We start from the raw sequence: 15,265 nt of genomic DNA, 5'->3' as shown, positions 1-15,265 counted from the left end.
TTTTCTTTTCTTGTAATGTCTTTGCCTGGTTTTGGTATCCACATCTTCTCTCTGTGTGCGTGTGTGTGTGTGTGTGTGTGTGTGTGTGTGTGTGTGTGTGTGTGTGTGTGTGTGTGTGTGTGTGTGTGTGTGTGTGTGTGTGTGTGTGTGTGTGTGTGTAACCCTCAGCACTCTAAAATGCGGGACTCAGGGCAGGAACCTCTCTTGCTCAGCTCTAATCCATCAGGTTGCCTCTTTGTGACTCTATTTTTCCCCTTTTAAATCTGCCAGTGAAAGATATTATGTCCTAATTACACCTGATAGAAATGAGAAGAGAATTTAAGCCACATCCTAGAGATAGTTCTGGAGACTAATAACAATTAATATTCATTGAGTACTTACTGCACACTCAGACATCGTTCTAAACCCTTTACGTGTGTTTACTCATTTGATCCTCTCAACAAAGAAAACTGAGACTCAGCTTTAGTGACTTGCTCAGTGGTAACACACTGGACAGTTGGCTGAGCTGTAATTAGGAATAGGCTACACAAAGAAAACTCACTATTTGAACACTCAAGGGAATTAAACACTTTTGGAGATTTTTTTTTTTTTTTAATGAGACCTTCCTGAGTTTAAGATAAAATCCTGCTCTATGCAGGTTGGTCTCCTTTGCATTTCCTGAACCCATTCCTGCCCTGTGCTTCAGAGCAAACCAGTATTTGGCCATAATATTGAGGATAAGAGGGAGAGAGAAATAATCATTGAATATTCATTTAAATTAAGACAGAATTTCCATTCAGCTGAGAAAAAAATCTACCAGCCACTGATATTTTGTGATTGGTAATTTGAAAAAATTCAAAAGATTTTTTAAGAAAAGCTGTGGAATATGCTATAAAGCATATGTACTTCACAAGGCCTGCTTTTCCAAAGCCTTGCAGTTTCAAATATTGACCTAGCAAGGACAGGAAATTTTCCTCAGGCTGTAAGTCTCTGTTGCAAGATAAGAATTGTGGCACAGCAGGTTGCTGGCTCAAAGACAGACTAGTTACTGATTGTTATGTAAAGATACTGAGAAATTGCTGTTAAGAAGGAATGTTTGCTAAGATCAAGCTTGTGTTGATAAGATCACTTAATTTTCTACTGGAATGTCATCTGGCTTGTTTCACTGAGTTGCCAGCCTATACTGTTAAACTATAACCCCATCTATGTCTCTTCCTGTAACTTCCTGGTCTGGAAAATAAATGCAGGAAGAGAACCCCAATTTGGCATTAATTTCCCAAGGAAGGGATGCCTCTTGCTTGAGGGTTACGGCAGATTAACCACTTTGGGGCCTCTCACTGCTCAGTAGAGATGGGCTTTGAGTAATCCTTTGCATCTCTGTCACCCAGGGGAAGTGGGGTGACAAATCCATGGGGGGCAAAGCAACGCAAAGCAACAAAAAGCTTTGTTCTCCAAGCGTTATCTTTATTATTCTTGGGCCAAAATGTTTTCCAAGGTACATATTTCCACATTCTTAATAAAGTCTGTAGAATTTACTTCAAAGTCAATTTTATGTATGTTTCAATTCCATGAAGATACATGCCATCTTTTAAAATTCTAATCTTATAATTGATAATTATAAAGTTTTCTTATATTATTTTGTCATAGGATAGTAGAGTTGAGGCTCAGAAAATGATACTCCAAAGTATGGCACTTTGGCATGCTGAGTATTTTGAATGAAAGGATACTGGAAGGCCTCAAGCAAAATTTCTAACCCCTCATTCTCCCTTGAAGAGAGTCATAGAAATCAGCATTCCTCTTCCCCAAGATGGATCATAGAAACTAGAATCCCTTTTCCCCAAAGCAAGCCATAAAAACTATAATTATTACTCTAACCCCATCCCTTTTTCTGTGTAGGAGCTGGCCATAAAGAAATTCTCTGACCTACTCTTGTCTGACAGTAGGTCATAAGACCCTCATTCCAGAAGGTCTTGACCAAACCCGGGAAGAAAAAGTGCTACAACAGAGAGCCCAAGAAGAATCTGAATAGACAGGCCTGCTGGGTGTCTCCACGCAGTCTATTAGCATTAGATCATACCCTTTCTGTCCAATCATATTTCTACATGGATGTCCACACTTCATCAAACCTAGGCATAAAAATGGGTAGTTTCCCCTGTATCTTTGGGTCTTCATTCTGAAGGCTCCCATGTCACCTAAAACTTCAATTAAATACATTTGCTATGGGCCGAGCCCGTGGCGCAGTTGGTAGAGTGCTGCGCTGGCAGCGTGGCGACGCTCCCGCCGCGGGTTCGGATCCTATATAGGACTGACCGGTGCACTCACTGGCTGAGTGCCGGTCACGAAAAAACGACAAAAAAAAAAAAAAAAAAAAACATTTGCTATGCTTTTCTTTTGTTAACCTGTCTTTCATTACAGGAGCATCGGCAATGACCCTTGTGAGGGGTGAGGAAAGGTATCACACCCTTTCCACCTATATGACAGTCAAGCACAAATATATTTTTTAATGTTTTCACTCAAAAGTATCTCAAAAGTAGAAGTGTCAACATTCTTAAGCATACAGCAAAAAAGCAAATGCAGTTAACTCAGTGCTCAGAAAAGACTTGGAATAAAGATTCTTTGACTTATCTTAGGAATCTGATTTTCAGGAGTATGTGCTACTTAAGAATAAACTAGTGCATGAGGACAAAAAATTCCAAGGATCTGTATTTAGTCAGTTCTGTCTCTGGCAGAGGCACCAAGATGGAGAGTGCTGGTGGTGTCATGTCTTTGAATGGAAGATTGTCCTCTGTGAGTATATCTGATATTCAATAGACAAAGGGCGAAAAGAAGTAGGAAGGAGTATCTGCAGAATTAAACAGTGAGCTAATCATTTTCCTTCTGACCACTTCCTTATTGCTTCTGAAGTGGGTCAGTTATTAGAAGAGCTTGTGAGGAGGAGAAAGGCCATTTTGGAGTGAGGGATACAAGCTGTTGCACAAAAAGCAGTGCTGCTTCAGAGAAATCAAAGTAACAGAGGAAAGTTGGGAAGGAGAAATGATTAGTTTGGAGGAAAATTTTGACATCACACATTTGTAGTTTCGGGCATTTTATGTGCACTCTAGTATCTTTCACTTATAAGGAACCGATCCTGATAATATTACATGAGTATGTAAACCCTAACATACTTAAAAAAAAAAAACAGCTTTATTGAGATATGATTCACATACCACCCATTTCACTCATTTAAAGTGTACCACTAACACATTTATAATATCATATAGGAATAGAATATTATATATAATATGGATCTCTATGATATAACTTCTAAAGTGCAGGGCCTCCTAGTGGTAGGGTTTAAATGTACCAGAGAAGAAATTAAATTTATTAAATAATACTACGGATGCCCAAATAATTATTTTAGCTTTCAAAATGTATAGTAAACCTTCATAATAACTATATTTTTTGCAAAATCCTTGCTTTAAGGTAGAGATATTTGCCACTCTATAAGTTTAAATGGGATTACAGAATTCACTTCTCCTTCTGTGGTGTTGACAAGGTTATTTTTGTGTTGTTAATACATGAAGAAATGAGGCTGTTTGAAGTTTTGAAGCATAACTTCACAAGCTTTAAAGTACAGCCAAATAAATAGTGAAAATTTTACAATGTGTTTCCTTTGATGACTTTTGGTTATGACATGGAAGTCATTCTCATGGTTACATTTTTCACCATTGTTATTATTAGTGTTTTAGCAGGTGATAATTATCTTGCTTTTTCCTTGATCCATACTTTAAAACAAGCAAGATCTTATTTGAAAAATAAGATGCAGGAGTCAGACTGACAGAAATCAAAATATCAGCTTTATTACTGATAAAATTGGCTGGAAAGCAGGGCTTAGATATGCAGACACAAGAGTTTTCTTGGATCATCATGATGAGGTTTGGTGTGAGTGCTAGAAAACTCACAGTAACAGTGGCTTAAACCAAGGAGAGACTATTTTTTTCACTTGAAAGTCAAGAGGTGTTAGATTAGGACTGGTTGAATGTTCTACAGTATCAAACACTCAGACTCCTTTCTATTTTGTTGATTTGCTAGGCATGGCTTCCTTTTTCCAGGCCATCTTGGGATCTGAGATGGCTGCTCCAGCTCCCATCATCATGTATACATTCCAGCCAATAGGAAGAAAGATGAGGAGAAGGGCAGGATATCTCTATTTAAGGACAGGCCATTTTTGCTTATATCCCATTAGCTAGACCATAGTCACTTAGCCACATCTAACTAGGAAAGTGAGTATTCGGGATAGTCATATACCCAGGTAAAATTGAGAATTCTATTACAGAAGGGGAGAAAGGATATTGATGGACAGCTCGCAGTCTCTGCCACATTCCTGAGTTAAACTTATGCAACTAGGCAAGGGCAAAGCTAGACAACCACTGGCCTTCCCTGTAGGGAGGGTCAAGCTGCTTACTACAGGGCAGACTTACCTTGAGGGTAAGTGGCTTGTAGGAAGGGAGCCACACATGCTTGGTTTCCTCTCATTCCCACTCACTGAGAGAAGCCAGTGGGTGGGAATTTCCTTCCTAATTGATATCTGGCCTTTCTAAGGGGCAGTACAGTGAACTGTCATAAGGCAGGAAAGTAGTACACAATTTGGCACCACAGTAACAAGGTTTTCTTAGTTTCCCATTATCTAACCTTTCTTTGTTTTCATCATCCATTAGATTAAGAAATCTTCCTGAATAATCATATGAGAGTTCTTCTTCTGGCAAAATGTCTTTGGCTGCAAAGAGTGCCAACTTAGGTACCATTGAGTCAATACGGACAGGAATCATCAACAGGTTTGGCTCACAAGAATGATTAAGAAATCTTCCAATATTTCCTATATAGGTAGGGTCAACAAATGTTTCCATTACTTGCCCATTATAAATATGTTCTCTGATGGCTATAATGTAATTCGAGTCATAAATTGTTTGTAAGTGAATTCTTCTTTGTACTTCAGAGAATCCTAAAACTTCACCAGCATATTCACAGACAAACCTTCCTTTTGGTATAAATTCCAGGGTACGAAGTCCCCAGCCTTTTTTATCCGTCTTGAACACCTGGAGGTTGAACTGCAGACCCCTCTGAACCACTCTGTTTCTGCAGTGGTCACTGCACTGGCACAGCACATTACATTCAAAAACAGGCTCAGCATACTTTGCTTCTGCTCCTATATCTCTAAGGCATGAATTGTCATCATAGTTCTCTTCATGGCGGAGACAGGAGCAAGTGTCAGGAAGGCAGGGAGTTTTGACACAAATGCATCCAGGAAAGGATATCTGACTGGGATCAATGCCTGCTCCGGGTCCAACTACATGATCAGGAGTATACTGCAAAAAATATAAATACTGTTAGCATGCCATGTCATATATTTCACATATATTTCAAGCAGCGTTTGGCTGAGACACTTCCTAATTCCTACATACATAAAAACAGGACAAAATAGAACTGACAAAACACAATATACTAAAATATTGTTTGAAAAGATCTCTCTAGTTTGCAGATGACATGATCCTATATATAGAAAAACCTAAAAACTCTACCAAAAAACTCAGAGCTGGTAAAAATTTCAGGAAAGTTGAAGTATCAATTTTCCTGAAATTCTTTTGTGGATCAACAAAACCAACAGGCAAAAATCAGTAGTGTTTGTTTACTCCAATAATGAGCTAGCAGAAAAAGAAATCAAGAAAGTAAGCCCATTTACAATAGTCACCAAAAAATTAAATACCTAAGAATCAATTTAATCAAGGAGGTAAAAGATCTCTACAATAAGAACTATAAATCACTGCTGAAAGAAATTAAAGAGGACACAAAAAAGACATTCTATCCTCTTGATTAGAAGAATTAACATTGTGAAAATGTCTACACTACCTAAAGCAATCTACAGATTCAATGCAATCCCCATCAAAATACCAATGACATTCTTCACAGAAACAGAAAAAACAATCCTAACATTCATATGGAACAACAAAAGACCTAAATAGGGAAAGCAATCCTGAACAACAACAACAAAAAAGCCAGAGGCATAACACTACCTGGCTTCAAATTATACTACAAAGCTATAGTAACCAAAACAGCATGGTACTGGCATAAAAACAGACACTTGGACCAATGGAACAGAACACAGAACTCAGAAATCAACCCACAAACTTATAGCCAATTGATCTTTGACAAAGGCAACATGAACACACGTTGGGGGAAAGACTGCCTTTTCAATAAATGGTGCTGGGAAAACTGGACTTCCACATGTAGAAAAATGAAACTAGACCTGTACCTCTCGTTACATACCAAAATCAACTCAAAATGGATTGAAGTATAAAACTACTGAAAGAAAACACAGAGGAAACACTTCAGGAAGTAGGCCTGAGTGAAGAGTTTATGAATAAGACCCCAAAAGCATAGGCAACAAAAGAAAAAATAAACAAATGGGATTATATCAAACTAAAAAGCTTCTGCACAGCAAAAGAAACAATTAACAGAGTGAAAAGACAACCTACAGAATGGGAGAAAATATGTGCAAACCATGCACCCAACAAGGGATTAATATCCAGAATATACAAAGAACTCAAACAACAGTAAAAAAACAAGTAACTTGATTAAAAAATGGGCAAAGGAGCTAAAAGGGAATTTCTCAAAGGAAGATATACAAATGGCCAACATTCACATGAAAAAAATGCTCAACATCACTAAGCATCAGGGAAATGCAAATCAAAACCACATTGAGATATCATCTCATGCCAGTTAGACTGGCCATTATCAAAAGACAGAAATTAACAAACGCTGGCGAGGATGCTGAGAAGATGGAGCCTTCCTACACTGTTGGTGGGACTGTAAATTAGTGTAGACATTATGGAAAACTGTATGGAGGTTTCTCAAACAACCACAGATAGAACTACCACACGATCCAGCAATCCCACTACTGGGTATATACCCAAAGGAATGTAAATCATCATGTCGAAGGGATACATGCATTCCCATGTTTATCACAGCTCTATTTACAATAGCCAAGAGTTAGAACCAACCTAATTGTTCATCATTGGACAACTAGATAAGGAAAATATGATATATATACACAATGGAATATTACTGACATAAAAAAGAATGAAAAGCCAGGCACAGAAAGAGAAATACTGAATGAAATAAAGAAAGAAAAGAAAGAAAGATACAATAATCAATAATTCGTTGAAATTTCAAAAGGAGAGAATGGAACAGAGGCCACAGAGGATGGAAAGACGAAGGGAAAGGGGAGGGGGGATAAGTGAGAAATTGATAAAGGGCCACAAAAAATGATTACACTGTTAATGATAAATATAGTAATTATCCTGATTTGAGCATCACATATTGCATACAGGTATTGACAGTCAACACTGTACCTCACAGATATGTACAATCAATTATGTTATGATAAAATTTTTTTTAAATAAAATATCTCTCCAATTTAAAAAATCAATATTTAGATTTAAAATTTTATGGTTTTATTGTAGGTATAAGGATAACAATAAGAAATAGATGTTTTCCTCTTATATCAGAAATTAAAAGATTTGTAACTTGTTTCCCTCTTAGATTTGGATGACAGAAAAATCAGTGTTGAATTTAGTGGCTGAATGCAGTTAAGTGTTTTATCCTTAGATTTTGATCTCCTTTACCTTTGTCTGATAATACACATGCACATGTGTATTTTTATTGTGAGTTACTTCAGATAATTTTTAGGAATGAAAAAGTAAAAAATGATAAATAAATCACTGCAGACAGAATTCCAAAAATGGTATTTGTTAGATATTAATAGATAATTAAATTCATCATAGATGCATTGTATACATGTAAAGAAATGCTGTTCTTATTAAATGAGAAGGAATACTATAAAAACTTTTTCAGTCTTTTAAATGTGCCTGTATTTTCAAAACATCACATTTATCAAATGTTATGGAAGAAGAAGCCAGTCCTAAAACGAAAATCTCTGTGTGGGGCTGGCTGGTGGCTCACTTGGGAGAGCATGGTGCTTACCACCAAGGTGAAGGGTTTGGATCCCCATACCAGTCAGCCACTGAAAAAAAAGAAAAAGAAAATCTCTATGTGGTTAATCTACCTGAAACCTGATCTCTGGTTATACCCTCACTGGCATCATGAAACATATTTTTCAAACCCTGAAGGTAAAAGTTTCTCTTGTGAGCCCAGCATATTTCTATATGTATAGAATAATTCTTGCTCATATGATATCTAATCCTTTTACTCATACCTGCCTTGTTCCAAAAAGGACTTAAAGAGACTTACAAATAGGTAAGATTAGCAAACAGTAGGTAAGAAGAGGAAGGTGAAGGAGGAAATAAGAGCAAGCCAGTTCAGTGAATTCAGATGCATTAATTAGTAGACTGGACATCTGGCTCTGCGTGAGAGCAGCCACTTCAAAGATATATGATTACATGCATGACCTGCACTGTCTGTAAGGAACAATCTCACTGTTCAGAAGAAGCATTGACTTTTTCCAGTATTAAAACTAGATAGAAATTTTACCAATGTGTGCTTCTAAACAATTTTTTTTACAGGAAGCAGTTTCATGGGCTGTTTTTTATTCTGACCCTCAGTAAAGGCTGCTGGCATGTCACCAGAGCACAGGTGGGTAAAAGCAGCTCTGCAAGGCACCAGTTGCAGGGCCTTTCGTTTGGGGATTTTAGAGTACCTAGAGCATCCCTGACTCCTTGTTCATACAGCATATCTTTCAGTCAATCCTCCATTAATATTATGTCTCCCGGCCAAGTTTTAGAAAGGAATTGAATAGCATGTAGTTATACTCCCTGTGGGGGCCTCCATGGAGCTATGCAGTTAACTGCAAAATCCTATACTTTAAAAAATGCTCAACTGGGGGGAAGGATTGAAATCCTCTTGTGAAAGATAAGGAGGATGAGTGGGAGTATCTGTGAGGGAAGACCAACCTTCTGTTTAAAAAGTGATTGGGGGTGGGGAATGGAAATAGCTTCTGTTTGTGTTGTTTTGTTTAGCTTAGCAGGGATGTCCTAAAAGGATAAAGGATTGCTTAGAAAAAGCTGCCCCATCAGTCAAATTCAATGAGTGCTGTCTTATATAGAGTCTACTTCCAGCTTTTTAAAGATTCAGCATTGAATGTAGTTATTGATATATTTTAAGAAGTACTTGTAAAATGAAGATTTTACTATCTCTTTGTTAAACTTTTCATAAATAATTCTTTTAAATTGATTTGTTCTTACAGGTACATATATTTTTAATGTACTACATAAATCACGAAATTCTTAGGTGATTTTTTTCTATACAGATAACTCCTTTTAAGATCTAGTCTGGCTTACTGCAGTTTTCTAGCCAGGAGAGCATTTTATGTCTCATTGAAAAACAGCTTTACTTAGTTTTACTCACAAATTAAAAAAAAAAAAAAAAAAAAAGATTTTGGAGAATCTAGTGATATACATATTTTTAATTCTGAAATTAAACCTGATGCTCAATCTAAGATCCTTTAGGGAATTAGATTACAAATCATAGCTAATTCCAAATGAGCTGAGGATAACTTCGAAAGGATAATAGAGGCTTCTGGGTAAATTTCCTGTTTAAAGAGAATTGTTTTTCCTTGATGGATGTAATTATTGACTCTGTTAACAAAAATCATTGCAAATCATTTTATTTTCATGTGTCTCCATTTCCTCCTCCATAAAAGTTCAGTAAAATACCATTCCAGAAAGATATTTTACCTGATTTAGAGAAATGACTATACTCAAGAATAATCCTTTGAAAACCTTAGTCTAATTTAACATATGATTATATAACTTTCTATCTTTTCAGATATTAAACTACACATTGAAAAGTTATTTATTATTTTCAGAAATAATCTGAGTTCATTCTGTTCAAATATTCATATGCCAGGCAAACTGTTGAACTTTGCGTACTTGAAAACTATGGAAAGTGTATTACAAATTGGGAGTAAACTGACCTGAGTTTAAATTTCAGTGCTTCCAATTTGTATCACTCTTTCCATAGTCTGTACCCTACTTCCTGGTACAGAGCCCTGGGCCAAGCTGATACAAAAAGTTTTTACCCTGAGGGTTGTTTTTGCCTACTCTAAGCTAAGGAGAGATCAAAGCTTGAGGATGCAGCCATAGTGGACATATGTTTTTACCTTCCCAGCATCCACTCCTGTTCTTCTGATAACAGCACCCCAACTTTTCCCAGGGGAACCCTCCTCTCTCTTGTCTCAGTGATTTGGATTGGGGTCTCAGTTGGGCACAGACCTACACCTGGCTAAACAGAACATCACTTGCTATTTTCAACAGGGTTTGGTTCACGGATGGGCTTATGACCTAAGTCAGACCAATGAAATATAATTCTGGGACTTCTGCTGAAACAATGAGAAGAGGCATTTTCTCTCTGCTAGAGTTGCTAAAGTATAGAGTTTGCTTGGCATTCCCCACTTCTATCACATAGGTAAGACTTACCGAGTGTGCAGCCAGCCACAGAAGGGGAGTCAGGGATGCGAAGGGGAAAGTGGTAGAAAGAAATATCTAATGACATTGTTAGTTCTTGGATCCAGACTTGCCTATCGTAACCACTTTTGAACTTTTCTGTTACATGAGGCAATTCCCTCCCTTTTTGCTGGAGCCAGTTTGTGTTATGCTTATGGTTCTTACAAACAAATGAGTTCTGACTGATACATCCAGGGTGAAAGCTGAGAATCGTTCCAAAAACTGACTGGAAAATTTAGTCAAAGATGTAAATGGCCAGTAAGCAATGAGGTTTCCAATTGGGAGGTGAGACTGGAGCAAAGTGTGCAGGAGGCTAGACAGAAAAACTCTGTGACTGTGGCCTGGGACACTGGCCAAGCAGGGGAGACCTTCTTAGTGCTTCTTAGTGCAGAACATCTCTAAAGAAGACACATACACAGTCAGGCTCTTATTAGCAATGTCACTTTGGGCAAGTGACTTGCTAAGCTTTTGGTCAGCAACTATAAGAGAGATAATACCAACACTTGGCGGTGGTTATCATGAACTTTAAGTAATTTGCCAGAAATATATGAAGTTTTACCTACAATGTCTAAAAATAATATCTAGAAGAAGCAAGGGAAGCTAGTATTTTAAAAGTATTAAGTACCTGGCACTGAATACAGTGCCATTTCATTTAGTCTCTGTAAACATTTCCTTATCTCGTAGGTTACTGTGAAGGAAAAAATGAAAGAATCCAAATAAAAATCTTATCTTACTTTAGTGGCTGGGCACATAAGTGTTCAATAAGAATAAGAATACTGAACACTTCAGTGCCAGCAGCTAAAGTACAAACACAGCAGGCAGCACAGTAGGGTGATGAAGAAAACAGGTTGTGAAGTTAAACTTCCTAGGTTCAAACGTATTCAAACCAAACCACATAATTATTTTCCTATCCTCCACTACTTACTTATCTTTAGTGGGGAAAAGCCAAAAGGTGACCCAGCCCAGATTTTATTCATTCATCAACAAATATTGCCTTATTGCCTGTTACATGCTTGTGCTGGGATTAGGAACAATCGACCAGAAAAATATAAAGGAGGACATGGAGAATGGAATTTTTATCATTTCTTGCATTGTTGCAACATAAGCTTTACTTTTTCTTGAAGTTTCAAAGCACAGAATTGCTTAAGCAAGAGCTGGGAATAAATATAAAACTATCAGTGCAAAATGATGCACTAGACACTAGATCCTTTAAACACTGGGTGGATATTTCAAGTTTTTTAACAGAAAACGTAAGAGAAATTTTTTTTGTAAACCATGATTACCCAAGAAGCCAAAAAGGAAACAGGAGACAGCATGCTGAAGAGCAAATATACTTCCTCGGCTATTCTTGTCCACAATAATCTCTCCCTTCTCTGAACTAGACCTGCATTTACCGTTAACAGCATGAACTTTGGGATCTAAATGGCATAGATTGTAGGGCTCTCTAACTGTGTGAAATGTGTAGGTCCTGTCTTTCTAACAAATATGTCTCAAGGAAAGGCATGGTCATGAGGTTTGGGGTGAGGTGATGGAGGTGGGGTTCCTCTCCATAGTACTAGGCACAGAGCAGGTGCTCAAGAAGTATCTTATTTATTTATTTTAATGTAATTTTATTAATATTATTTTTTACATTCTAGGATGTTGTTGCAGAGCAGTTGGGAGGGAGGAGAGAGGAAAGGGGAAGGAAATGGGATGGAAGAAGGAGGAGGAGGGGTAGGATTGAGGCCTGTGGCACCCCCCTCATTCCCACAGGGGAGGCCAGGGGGCTTCCAGCAGTGGCTCTGTCATTGCCAGGCTGGGTGCAGATATCAAGAAGTATTTTTTGATTGCTTGATTGCAGCTTCTGATAATCTTTAACTAGAAGTTTGCCTTCTCTGAGTTACATTCTCTATTGAAGCCCCAGAAACTTAAGTATGACACCATATAATATTCTGGGCTTAAAGCCTGGGCCTCAATTCTGAATTTTAAAGAAGTGTTGTGAAGATCTTCATTCCTTTTTTGGTTGTGTTGAAACCTCAGCTAAAGGCTCTTTGTACTTGACCTCGAGCCTCATAAGTCTGTTTTTGCTCCAAGCAGCTATTAGGAGACTAAGCTAGATAATTCTCAGCCAGGTCCAGTTGAGATCTTAAAAATGTTTGAAGCAGGTTTCAGAAACCTAAAAAATGGTTAGATCCTACTCTGAGCTCAAGAAAATCAGCTGGTTTATTTCTTACTTGGCTTTCAACACTGGTGACATTTTGATGTGCTTGTTTCCAACCTGAACCAATGTTCTTTTTGCCTTTTCACGCAGTACCCCCAAACCAGACACAAAGTTATTTTTACCTTGAGTTTGCCATGCCTTAATTCTTATTTGTGCATATGCCTGTGAAGGTAGGGTTTGGAGCAAGCAGGATATTTTGACTTTTTGTAAGAGTGGTTTTGTGCTCTATGAATATACAGAAGAATATTATTTGAAGGCCCTTTTAGGCTTGTCATTTAAATGTTTCAAGCATGTCTTATCTTCTTGGTAAGACTATGAGCTCTTTGAGGAAGGGATCTTGTCATCTTTTTGTAACTCTAACTCTATTCAGAGTTGTGCCTATACACAAGTAGCTAGGGATCGAGTTTTAGTCTCCTGATTTTAATTTAGGCACATCATCACTAGGTCTAAGGATCGATCACAAGGCTTCCTCCTGTCTCCTTCCTTCCCCTTTTTCTTTAAGATGGGTACTTATTTTAATGTGCACTTTGAAAAATATAACCAGTACATCGAGCCCTATGATTTTATGAGTATTAATGATTAAGATGGTTCTAGAGGAGATACTTATACAACTTAGTTTGTTCTTTAAAAAGGTTAATACTTAAATTGAATCCATTTAAATAAATATATTACGAAAATAGTTTTACAGATTGTTCCTGAATATGGCAAAGAAAAATATGACTCAAGATTGGAAATAGATTTACAGAATCCACACACACAAAAAAATTGTTTTGTCTAACACCACAAATACTTTGCTAAAACCACTCATAAGATGACTCAGTTGAAAACGCTTTGAGGGCAGGGAGTATGTTTTTCTGTCCCTTGTATTCTCTGCAGCCCAACCCACCACCTTGCATACATTTAGTTTTCAATAAATACTTTAATTAAAGAATGGACTATAACAGCGGTATTTTTTGTTCATGTTAGATACCTCTAGGTCAGAAAAAAAAGATGACAACCAAGTGCTTTCTATATTCTCTTGTAAGCTCAAGGGCAAGAATCATATACTTTACCATTTTATCTTCTAAGGCTAGCCTAACACGTTGCTTGGCACATTATTATTTGTTGAATTGACAAACTACATACCAGTGTTTTTGTTTTTTTTTCTTCTTTTGACCGGTAAGGGGATCACAACCCTTGGCACGGTGTTGTCTGCACCACGCTCAGCCAGTGAGCGCACTGGCCATCCCCATATAGGATCTGAACCCGCGGCCTCGGTGCTACCAGCGCTGCACTCTCCCGAGTGAGCCACGGGGCCGGCCCCAGATCAGGCATTCAGGTCTTGAATAAGAGGGACCGGTGTTTCATATGGTGCCAGCCAAGTGTATTATTAATCATAGACTGCCAAAGGTAGTTTGAGGGAATAATAACCATTTCTAACATCAATATCGTGCTCTACTCTTTGAAAATGGCCATTGAATCTATCTTATTTAAGACTCACAACGACCCTAGGAAGGAAAAAGGGCAAACAGGGTTCAATATTGATAAAGTAAAAAGGGCTATAAATGTTTAAATCATTATTTTCATTTTGCAGAAGAAGAAACTCAGGCTCTGAGAAGTGGATAAAATGGCTAATCCCTGAACCTAGCTCTCCAACCTCAAAGTCCAGTGCTTTTTCCACTTTAATGTCCTTGCTTTTGGTTTGTTCTACTGTCATTCCTTCTTCCTTGGGCAACTTTCAGGCCCAGGTCAGGGGCGAGAGAAAGTTACAGCAGAAAGGGCTTTGAGATAATAACAGCAAGTGAACATTTATATAGTTCTTATAGCGAACCAGGAATTGTATTTTACTTGTAATTCTCAAGGCAAACTGAAAGAGAGGTACTATTATTTAAACTGTACACTGGAGGACTCTTAATCGAAGCTAATTTATATTTGCCTAAGAGCTCACAGCATGAGGGAGACCTCAGCCAAGTCTGACTCTAGGGGCTGTTTTTAACCATGACACTACATTGAGATCCATTAATATGCCCAACGCCTTATCTTACATATCAGACATCTGAGACCAGAGGTAAGTGACGTGTCCCATCCCTCATTCAGTTTTGAGGACAGAATTTGGACAAAAAGCTAGCTTGTCAGGAGTCTTTCCAAGGGACCTCACGAAGCCTCCAGTTCTGTACTTCAGAGAATGCCAGTCTAGAAGAGGGTAAGACCCTTGCTCAGGTCATCATGGCGGGTTAACAGAAAAAGACCGAAGCCTGTGCATCTCGGAGCTATTCCCGCGTGCCAACAGCTGTGCGACAGGGTAAGAAAAAAGGGCGAGAGGCTGGCTGGGAGACCGCCTGCCACCGGAGAGTCGCCTGGAGAAGAACCGCCACGTGGGGGCCGCGCCCACCTCTAGCGGCGCCCCGCCCCGCCCCCTACCTGGAAGGGCGCCGGCCTCGCCCCCGGGGGCCACGCGCTCACAGGCAAGTTCTCCAGGCCGCGCGCGACGTCGAGCTGCTCGGTCGGGGCCTCAGGCTCCTCCTCAGACGCTGCCATTACGAAAGGCCACCCCTTCTCCAGCGCTTCCGCGAACCTCTACGTGCCTCGCGCCGCGCCTGCGGGCCTGAAG

The 15,265-nt window shown here is 38.6% G+C and overlaps 1 protein-coding gene across 1 annotated transcript; it reads right to left on the bottom strand.

Annotated features, from left to right (window-relative positions):
* Positions 1 to 3,793: 3,793 nt before the first annotated feature.
* LOC134391007 (histone-lysine N-methyltransferase SETMAR) lies at positions 3,794 to 15,227 on the bottom strand. The gene is given in 4 exon segments (XM_063114855.1): positions 3,794 to 4,459; positions 4,462 to 4,500; positions 4,538 to 5,324; positions 15,076 to 15,227. Coding segments are annotated over 4 exon segments (1,041 nt in total). The 5' UTR covers positions 15,193 to 15,227; the 3' UTR covers positions 3,794 to 4,361.
* Between the last annotated feature and the right edge of the window lie 38 nt (positions 15,228 to 15,265).

The sequence above is a fragment of the Cynocephalus volans genome, chromosome 11, assembly GCF_027409185.1.
Source record: "Cynocephalus volans isolate mCynVol1 chromosome 11, mCynVol1.pri, whole genome shotgun sequence".
NCBI lineage: Eukaryota > Metazoa > Chordata > Mammalia > Dermoptera > Cynocephalidae > Cynocephalus > Cynocephalus volans.
This window is presented reverse-complemented; position numbering and strand designations above follow the sequence as displayed.